This window comes from Misgurnus anguillicaudatus, chromosome 14 (genome assembly GCF_027580225.2).
Source record: "Misgurnus anguillicaudatus chromosome 14, ASM2758022v2, whole genome shotgun sequence".
In the NCBI taxonomy this organism is placed as follows: Eukaryota; Metazoa; Chordata; class Actinopteri; order Cypriniformes; family Cobitidae; genus Misgurnus; species Misgurnus anguillicaudatus.
This window is the reverse complement of record NC_073350.2, coordinates 10,629,104-10,639,386: the sequence shown is the minus strand read 5'-3', so window position 1 is coordinate 10,639,386 and position 10,283 is coordinate 10,629,104. Positions and strand designations below refer to the sequence as shown.

Here is a 10,283-nt window from a genome sequence, read left to right as displayed (position 1 = left end):
CAGAGGCAGCTGAATGAGGTCACCTACAGACTCAACCTACCTCCAGAATACAGGATCTCACCTTCATTTCACATCTCATTGTTAAAACCATTCACTGATCCTGTATCTCCTCCTTCCACAGACCCCAGCACGATGACGTACCTCCTCCTCCTGTTTCCATTGAAGAAGACCCTATCTACAGGGTATATACACGAGGCTCCCATTTGGAATACTTTGTGGACTGGGAGGACTACGGCCACGAGGAACAGTTGTGGGTTCTCCGGGAGGACATCTTAGATCCAGCTCTACTTACCCAATTCCACTCCGACCACCCCGACTGTCCTGCCCCCAGACCTTGAGGGAGCCCTTGCCTCCGTACTTACCCTTCTCAACTGGCGTCAAGAGCCGCCTCGGGGGAGGGGGTACTGTCAGGATCCCATCTCCAGAACCATCAACCTCATTATTCACTCGTCCCACTCGTTCATATTCCTAATACTAATCACCATCACCTGTGCCTCATCACCATACCCCTTTAAATAACTCACCTTCTCACTCAGTCCCAGTCTGGTCTCATCACTAGAACGCTAGACTTACCAGCTACACTCACCTGGACCTCCTTTGTATCTTCATCTCTGAACCGACTACTCTGATCATCATCCGCTCCTGCAAACAAAGACTTTGTTACCATAAGCTAAGTGCTGTCATCTACCATATATCTATAATACTCACCTGTCTGCTTCTAATACCCGTGTGTGTTTACAATAAATATCATTTCTACTTACATCCAGTCTGCTTCCTGGTTCACAGTGTGACACCTATAGGGTTACAATTTTTTATATTTTTAAAATGGCACAATATGTTATTTGAACAATTACACCTTTTTGAGCCATCAATGTAGCAATATTTGATTTTTATTAATTAATTAGAATTTCAAGCACCACAGAAGTGCTCGTCCCCACCGTCATGTACAGAGGGGAAATGCTTTATTTTGAGATCAAAAACAGTGTTTTCTTCCATTTAAAATACAATAATGTGTCCATAACTATCAAATATATGATGTAGACTACATTAAAAAATAAAATGCTAAATAAATATTATAAAATATATAATGAAAGTAGTGGTCCCCTGGAGTTGTGTCATTGGTGTTACCGTTTAACAAAAAAATAAATAAAAATCACATTGATGACATCACTTGACTTCCTTCTTTCAATTTCTTGGAGATCAATGAAGAAAAGCCCATGGTAAGTCCACGGTCTCTTTTCAGTTATCAGAAATCTTCTCATTTATCTCATGATTTCATATGAAGCTTTTAGTTTAAGTCACTGGTATGACCTCCTTTATTGTTTGGGAATTGTAAAAACTAGAATACAAATGTATTAAACTACTTAATTTAGTGAGTATACAATGCTTGACAACATGTGGTTTGATACTTTGCAGCAGCAATTTTGTAAAATGCAGTTTTCATGAAAATTGTAACACCAGTGAGGATCAGTAACACCAGTGAGTGGTGATTTGTTGTGTCACTGGTGTTACTGTGTTTTTTCACATAAAATAAAATCTTTCACATGTGACATGATGATAAATTTAAATTAATTAAATACTGCTACACTTAAGAATTAAGCTTTAAAGCTGAATTTAAAAAAAAATCATTAAGCTGTCATTTATGTGTACTCATAAAGTCAAAGAGTAATCTAATAATGTGGTCTAAGTTTACATGTTAGAAAATAAATTAATTTTAAGACATCTTGCCATACCAAAAGTGGACGTTTCTCTGTACAATGACCCGTGTCGATGAGTGAAAAGGTTGTGCAGCCAAAAACTTAATTCCACCACAGATCTCATTCTCAGTACAGTTTACAGTCAACAGTTCTGATGGATCACATTAATTCATTATAGTTACCCAACACGTTTTAGGCTCAGTGTATTCCTAAAAAGCTGAAATAAAACTTGAAGCAGAACGCACAAAAAATGAGTTAGCAAATTGAAAGAAAGCTACAACTCTACTGCCACCTAACGTTACAGGACATTTGTGTTTTTAGTTATTATTCTAATAGAAACTTCCCATTTTATTTATTTTCTCGAGTTTTATTGAAACCTAAAGTGTGTATTAATAAAACGTGTAAGATTGCTAAGTCGATTTTAAGAATTGTCGTGAAATGGTTTTGATTATATTCGTGACACAATATGACGTCACGTTCTGACGTCTGTTCCGCCGTCTCCTCCCCCTGGAGGTTGTGTTGTGTTTACCGTGCGATTTGGCGGGAGAGCGACAGACACGCCGCTTTCGGCTTTGAGGCGCGTGCTATTCAGACAGCCGCGACTCCGCGAGTTTAAACACACTGCAGCTCTGTCCAGCGCCGCGTGCGTCAATGGCGGCTCGCGCGGAGTCTGACCCGGAGCGAAGCGGAACTGAAGATGAGCCTCGAGCCACCGAGCCCGATGAGGACGCAGGGAACGCGCATGTCGGGCCCGCCGCGGGTCCACAGCAGCAGCACCGGCTCGCCAAGTTACCGCTGTCACGCATCAAAACACTGATGAAAGCCGATCCAGACGTGAGTCTCGCGAGTCAAGAGTCCGTGTTCATCATAGCCAAAGCCACGGTCAGCACACACACACATCAATACATCCCTCTTGTCCTTTGTCAATCTAACTGTCCATCTAACGTTACATGTCTTTCAATTTTCGGTCTTATTTGATACATTGAGTGCGTGCTGTGTTTTAAGTATTAAAAAAGTGTACAATAGACAAAAATAAATAAGTGCAGTATACACGTAATAAAACTTATATAATCATGATAAAAAGAAAATGTAATACATTAAAGCATGAAATATAACCACTTGGACTGGACTTCGCAATGGATCAGCTTTTTATAATGTAATAAATAGACTCATCCACCTCCAGATTCAGTACCTCTCACTTTTACAAAATGCAAATGTATGATCTCTCTTATTTTAACCTAAATACTAACATGGTACGATTCATAAATGCACTTTATGTGTGTCTGGAGTTTCTTTAATCTCTTATTTGACCGTATACATTCATTTTCTGCCTCAGGAGCTTTTCGTGGAAATGATCGCAAAAGATGCACTTGTATATGCACAACAAGGAAAAAGAAAAACCCTTCAACGAAAAGACTTGGGTGAGATGAAATACTGGATTTTAAAACCATTTTAATACAGCTTTTGCTAGTAACAACATCGGTCTTAATGCTGTAATGTTGTTGTTTTTTCTTTGGCAGACAACGCTATTGAAGCAATAGATGAATTTGCGTTTTTGGAAGGTAAGTGAATCATGATTTAATGTTATTTTCTGCTGGCAGTAGTGTGAAGGAGAGGCAGATAATTTTATGGATCTTTTGGATTGGTGCCATTTCTTTCTTTTACATAAAATGAGGAATTAGATTCAGATTTATAAGTAAAAAAAACAGACTTTCTAGGTATTTTAGCACCTCATAAAATGTAACCACCTCTACAGTTCATTTAAAAACAGGGAAGATACACAAAACAAAACCATATGCAGAATGCACATTTGCGGTATTCTGATCATTTCTAAATAATACTTCATGAAGTTACATAACGTCAAAGTTTTTAAGTAGGTGCACTAAAATGAAAATTCTGGGCCAAAACCGAAAATTCTAGGGGGCGTTTTCCCGGACAGGTCTTATCCTAGTCCCAGACTAAAATACCTGTTTGAGCCTTAATGTCAAAACATCTTGTATTGACATATCTTAACATATATCAGTCAGGGTTCAACAATCAAAGCTTTGATTGTGTTTTCAGTGTGCAATATAACATGTGTTCAGGTTTCATGTGTAAAAAAAACGCGGTATTCACACAATTTACTTATCTGTATAGCGCTGTTTTCACTGTCCTAAAAACGGTCTGATGGCTTCCTTGTTCTATGAAGTCCCTCCTTCAGAAATACATATCGAGTTCTGATTGTGTAGTTTGTTTAGTGTGTTTTGGTTCAATAGCAGCTTAGCTTGCCATTATCTTAGCTGGCGACTGATATATTCCTGTGGGCGGAGTTTAGTCAAAAAACTTTTCTACTGACGTCATTAAAGCAGGAAGTAGAGGGCTGTAGTACAAACCGTCCGTTCGCTGTAGGCTTTGAAAGGGGAATACTGTTAAAGAAAATATATGGCCTCACCTGGCAGTGAACTTTGAGCTTTATGATTTCACAGGTATTATTAATGCTATTATAGCAACATTACACAGTAACTAGGATTTTAAAAATGAGATCAGAAAGAACGTGACCTTTCATTTTAATTTTATTTATTTAACATCTTGGAAGCAGACATTTACTTGGGTAAAATCCGACAAAATAAACAATGGGATGCTTTGCACAGTTCACCATCAGTTTCCAGGTAAACAGACAAATCAGGAGCCTTTTTTGTTGGACCAACAACCACCGTGAACAAAACCTTGAAGCTCATGAGAAAAGCCGACAGCAGATAGCGTGCATGGTGATCCTGATAAGAGTATTGTGAAATTTTAGAAATAGAGTTTACATTTAAAATTTCCAATTGTCTTAATAATAATAATAATAGCGGAACTTAAAGGGATGGTTTACCTAGAGATGGGAGGAACAAAGCTTTTTGAAGCTTCGAATCAATTGAAGCAATTGCTTAAAAATTTTATTCAGTTTTTCGAAGCGTTCGAAACACCACACACGCTGGCGACACCTGCTGGTCAAAATTAGGCATGGGCCGGTTACCGGTTTCAACGTATACCGAGGTTTTAAACGGTCAAGGTTTCAAAACCACTAAAATGTTCTGTGATACCGTCTTCAAGGTATGAGCTGTGTTTATACAAAATTCATTAAATCATTAAGTCATGTGATTGATTTGATGTTTACATTTAATATACATTACAAAAAAAATATATTTTTTGAAAGCATATTATACCTGACATTTGAAAATAACACATTTTAGTGTTGCAATGGCAGTACCGCAACACTGTGAAACCATGGTATTTTTGATAAAGGTTATCATACTGCCAGAATCTTATACCGGCCCATGCCTAGTCAAAATTAGTGCTGCTTTACGATTAATCGTGACTAATCGCTTGCAGAATAAAAATGTTTGGTTACATAATATATGTTGGTGTACTGTGTATAATAATTATGTATAAATGCACACAGACATACGCATGTATGTAAATAAGAAACATTTGCATGTGTATATACATGTTTACATTTATATATAATTTAAATTATATATAAATAAAAAGATTTATTATATAAATGTATATTTTTATTAAAATTATACATGTATGTGTTTGTATTTATATATACATAATTATTATACACAGTAAACACACATATATTATGTAAACAAAAACTTTTATTCTGCAAACGATTAGTCGTGACTAATCGTGAGGCAGCACTAGTCAAAATGGTGTAAAAGCAGTTCTGTCCAAACATTTTACACTTTTTTTTACATTCCCCCTTCTGGCCAGTTTTGAAACACGCTCCAAACCAATGATTCGAAACAAAAGATTCCTAAAAGTCAATAGCAACAATGTCCTTTTAGAGTTTATCAGAAGTTACATGTGTTCCACGAAAGCTTTTTGTTTATGTTGTTACTGCTAAAACCGTCTATACAATTATATTTCACTTTTGAATTATTATTTTAAAAATGTGACACTGGAATATATTTTTTATTTTGGTGGGGCTCGTGAAAATTTTGGCAGGGCAAGTGAAAACCTGAACCATTGGCCCAATTGGGCTAGTATAAAAAATATTTGCGTTTAGCACTTTCAGTGCTATTGTTTTGTCTCAAGATGCACACCAGTATTGTTTTGTTGTAAAGTTTATTTCTAAAAAAACTAATTACATGTCCTAATATATCAAAGGCCTACTAGTCCTGGATTAATCTTAACCCTGTGCGGGAAACTGCCCCTTGATATTTTAGAGTTACAATGCTTAATCCATGTTGGCATATGACATGCAGTAAGTTTTCTACGTTTGTAACACATGGAAAATTATAATTTTATATTTCTTTTAAATCTTTAGGTCATGTTTTGACTACTTGATTCTGCATTAACTACATAAATAAAAAATGTCTACCGTCCTTTCCGGAGTATAAGCCGCGTCATAAAAAAATGAGTCATTAAGACTAGGGCTGCAGCTATCGATTCTTTTTGTAATCGATTAATCTAGCAATTAATCTAGCAAGTAATCTGATAAAATTTTTGTGTGTGTTTGTAAACAACCAAAACAAATAATGCATAACGAAAATGACGTGGCTGTGAAATGTTCAAGCATTTGGCTTTTATTTCTTAAAAAACAGAGGTATTGACATTTGGCTCCAAAAAATAAGCCTATTTATTTCAATTTTTACCCATTTAGTGTTTATAAGTGCCAGTGCCAACAATTAAGCACTGTAATTTATTAATATGCACAACAGGTTTCATGCTGTAATCTAGCCCTGACATCAAAGTAAATATCTGGTTTATGTACATTGCAGCATTTACCATTAGCCTACTAACATACAATATATCATTTCTGGGGTGAGCCTATGTGCTATGGTAACAACCTGTGTGTGTGCGTGCACGTGCACCTGTGTCGGTGTGTCTGTGCACACGTGCTGTGCGTGAAGAAGAGTGACTCCCCAGTCAGACGTTCAGTTGCTTAATTGCATTTTGGTACGGCAGAAATACATACATTCATTTTCAATAGAATGCTGCATTTGATTTGCATCACTTGCATTGCGGTGCATTGTAGGTTAAGAATCCGTTCGAAAAATCACAACATCAACATCTCGGCGCGTGTAGTGCGCGTCATAGGAATTTAATGAGGCTTCGAGGCAGAATTTTTGCTTCGAGGAATTTTTTGAATCGAATTAATAGAGTAACTTGATGAGTTGTTTCAGCCCTAATTAAGACAAAAAACATATATAAATCACAGTGGACTATAAGTCGCAGTGGACTATACGTCGCGTTTATTTAGAAAATTATTTCACAAAATCCAAGCCGAAGAACAGACATTTAATCTGGAAAGGCAAGTTATTCAACTAAACATTAGCAGACAGAATAGCAGGCTGAATAGATGTCTGTACGTTAAAGTAATATTATCAATTATTTAAATGATAAACCATAGCATACAGAAGTTACCTGGAAGGTTGAAAAGTCAAAATTAACCGAACAAGCCAACTAGCATGAAATTTGCATACTCGTCATTTCGCATCACTGAATCCATTGAATTACATAAATACAGAAGCAGCATGTGTCGGACTCTCGCGGCTGTAGACTGTAATGTTGTCTCTTGCCTCATAAATGACAAAATGAATTCATACTGACTTACAAGGCGCAGACCAAAAAATACGGTACTTCGTTTTAATTGTAAGGAATTTGCCAACAGTCTTCTTGGGACAAAAAGGAGCGTGGTGCTGTTACTGTAGTCAGTAGACTTTCTTCTCACTGGGTTTTAAAATATTCACTGGTATGAAAAGTATAACATAAACTTGTCAGCAGAGTAGCTTACAGTAATAGTGTCTTGTCAGATTGTTATTTAAATACTCTGTATTACTGTTTTGTAGGTACCCTGGACTGACTGGACCTGCTGAGATAAAGACTCAATTTCTAAAGGTCCACTGTTTACTTGTCAGTATGTTGATTTGAAATGGGACAAACATGGAGAAACATGTATTTAGTTGTGATGTTGGTCTGCGAAGACTGTGAAAAGTTGTGGGGTGTTACTTTTGTAAAGTGCCAATTGTATTTTTTCACTATAAGATTCTTATAATGTTTAAATAAATGTAGGTTCTTTCCTAAATCTTTGTTTTTCAGACTATTGAATGTAAGTCAAATAATCTGAGTGAATTCCTAATTATTCATTGATGGTGTTGGTCAAAACTACACACTTAAACTTACTGTCCCATTGACTTCTGATCATATGCATGTGAATGCCGGGAACCAGAAACCCAAGCTTATGTGAAAAAGTTTTGCGTTTTGGTGCGTCCCAAAGTTTGTTGAACAGTGACCTGTGATTATATATCACACAATAGCACTATTCGGACGGGATTAGTTTTCCAAACAACGTTTGAGTTTCAACATGTCCCCCATGACGTCTGTGATTTTATACCAATTCAATATGTTGTCAGTGAACTGACAATAAATGTACTCTACTCTAAAGCCATTTAGACTCAACTGCTATATGAATAATTGTACATGTCATGTGACCTTTTCAGAAAATCAAGATTGAAGAAACATTATTAGTATCAGTACATTGTACAATTTGTCTGGTGTGAAATGCATGAGACATCATATCAATAACATAACGTGTGGTTCATGATCTGAGGCTTAGACTAGATTCAATAAACACTGTCAACCTCCAGTTCACAGGATAAATGGTATTTTCCCCACAGACTCATTCATTCAGCAAATTTAACAAGCCATTGTATCCATAGATATTTATGAATAAGCAGGTCACTGGAATCCAAACAAAAATATTCACAAACAGCAGCATAAGTCTTGAGGTGTGTAACTAAAGTGTGTCTTCAGGGAACACCAACAGTCGGCTATGAATGGTTAGTACTGGTGGTCTAATAGCGTGAGAGATGCAGTCAATCCAGCAGAAATACAAACTTTGCCAAAAAAAAGTGAAAACCAATATTTTCCTTTGGTTTTATTGGTTTTACGTCTTGATCCAAGGGATAAAATTAATTCTAGATGAACTGAATTACGTTCCTTTCATAGCTCCAGTATGTCATGCTATAAATTCTTTGCATAGCTGCCTTTGCATGGATGGACAGGCTTTTGTAACGTGCTTCAATGAACAGATAATACGAAATGCCAAAAATCTGCAATGTACTGCACATTTAGAAGGACTGAAATAATACCTTAAGTCAATTTAGGGCAGTGTTCTCAAACTTTTTCTGGGGTTCTGAGCCCCACCTGTCCCCCAATCGCTCCAACAAAATAGTAATCAACTAGGCTTTAAGTTTAACTGTTGAAATGTATTTAATCATATTATATTTGAAAACACAACAGCATGAAACACTTGCAATAGAGAAAATAAACATGCAAATGTATTATCAGTTTGCATGAAATAAGACTTCAAAAGTAAATAATCTCTGACAGAAGTCATCATACTTTCTTTTGGGCTGACTTTTTGGTTGATTAGGTCCACTGTCTGTCTTGATTTTCTCTGCTGGTGCCAAATCTTCAGTTTTCTTTTCTTTCCGTATCACAAACTTATTCATTGTTAACTTTTATACCTGCTACCGCCTATACCGCCTCTCCACAGTAAAGTTTTTGTTCTGCTTCAATTAACATCCCTACATTAAGTCATTCTTGTAGGCTATGTAGTCTATGGTTTTTTTTCACAATCTAATGTTGGTTTAAAGGAGACATTTCACAATACTTTTTTACGATGTCAAATAAATATTTGGTTTCCCCAGAGTACGTATGTGAAGTTCTAGCTCAAAATACAATTTATTGTATTGTATGTTAAAATTGCCACTTTGTAGGTGTGTGCAAAAATGTGTAGTTTTTGGGTGTGTCCTTTAAAATGCAAATTAAATGGCAGTGCTGTGGTTGGATAGTGCAGATTGAGGGGCGTATTATCCCCTTCTGACATCAAAGGAGAGCCAAATTTCAATAACCTATTTTTTCACATGCTTGCTGAGAATGGTTTACTAAAACTAAGTTACTGAGTTGATCTTTTTCACATTTTCTAGGTTAATAGAAGCACTGTGGACCCAATTATAGTACTTAAACAAAAAAGTCAGATTTTCATGATATGTCCTCTTAAAGTTAGGCTTATGTGAAGAATAAATGCCATTTTTGAAAAAAATGAGTTACTGCCAAAATCAGTATTATATCAGGTCAGTATTAAAAAGTAAATTCTCCATTTTACGCAAAATCCAATATCCGCCGCGTTATTCTGTTATCTTTTCTCCCATTTTTCCCAAAATGCGATAAACGCCACTCCCCTTTTTCTACAGAGCGCAATAAATCCGCTCCAGAAATTACAGCGCACCATTCACGCAATGTAAACAAACAATGGCGGCGTGCTGAGTACACAGAGCCCTAGTTTTCCTCATCTACTTTGTACTTCGTGATCAACAAACAAAACAAAATAATACTTTAATTGCATTGATAAACCTGTGATGTTTTTCTGTGACGGGAAAGAAACGTAATCCATCAACATCTAATAATTTATGCGAGAGGCACTCGGGAGACGGTTGCTTGTTCTCCCGACAGCATCATGCTAACACATTGATCCCAATGGTTCTTATGGAAAACTTTCCATTATTTTACTCAAAGTCAACGAAAATCAAGCAGAACCAAAACATTTTA

General features: G+C 36.4%; 1 protein-coding gene across 2 annotated transcripts; it reads left to right on the top strand.

Moving 5' to 3' along the window:
• The first annotated feature begins 2,188 nt into the window (after nucleotides 1-2,188).
• Nucleotides 2,189-7,755, top strand: pole4 (polymerase (DNA-directed), epsilon 4, accessory subunit). 2 transcript variants are annotated; one of them, XM_055184225.2, is made up of 4 exons: nucleotides 2,189-2,531; nucleotides 3,034-3,118; nucleotides 3,218-3,259; nucleotides 7,520-7,755. In XM_055184225.2, exons 1-4 carry the CDS (start codon nucleotides 2,349-2,351, stop codon nucleotides 7,531-7,533), a joined length of 324 nt encoding a protein of 107 aa, XP_055040200.1. In that variant the 5' UTR covers nucleotides 2,189-2,348; the 3' UTR covers nucleotides 7,534-7,755. The 2 variants fall into 2 exon arrangements, with proteins under 2 accessions (XP_055040200.1, XP_055040198.1); XM_055184223.2 differs by having other exon boundaries at nucleotides 2,193-2,579.
• The last annotated feature ends 2,528 nt before the right edge of the window (nucleotides 7,756-10,283 follow it).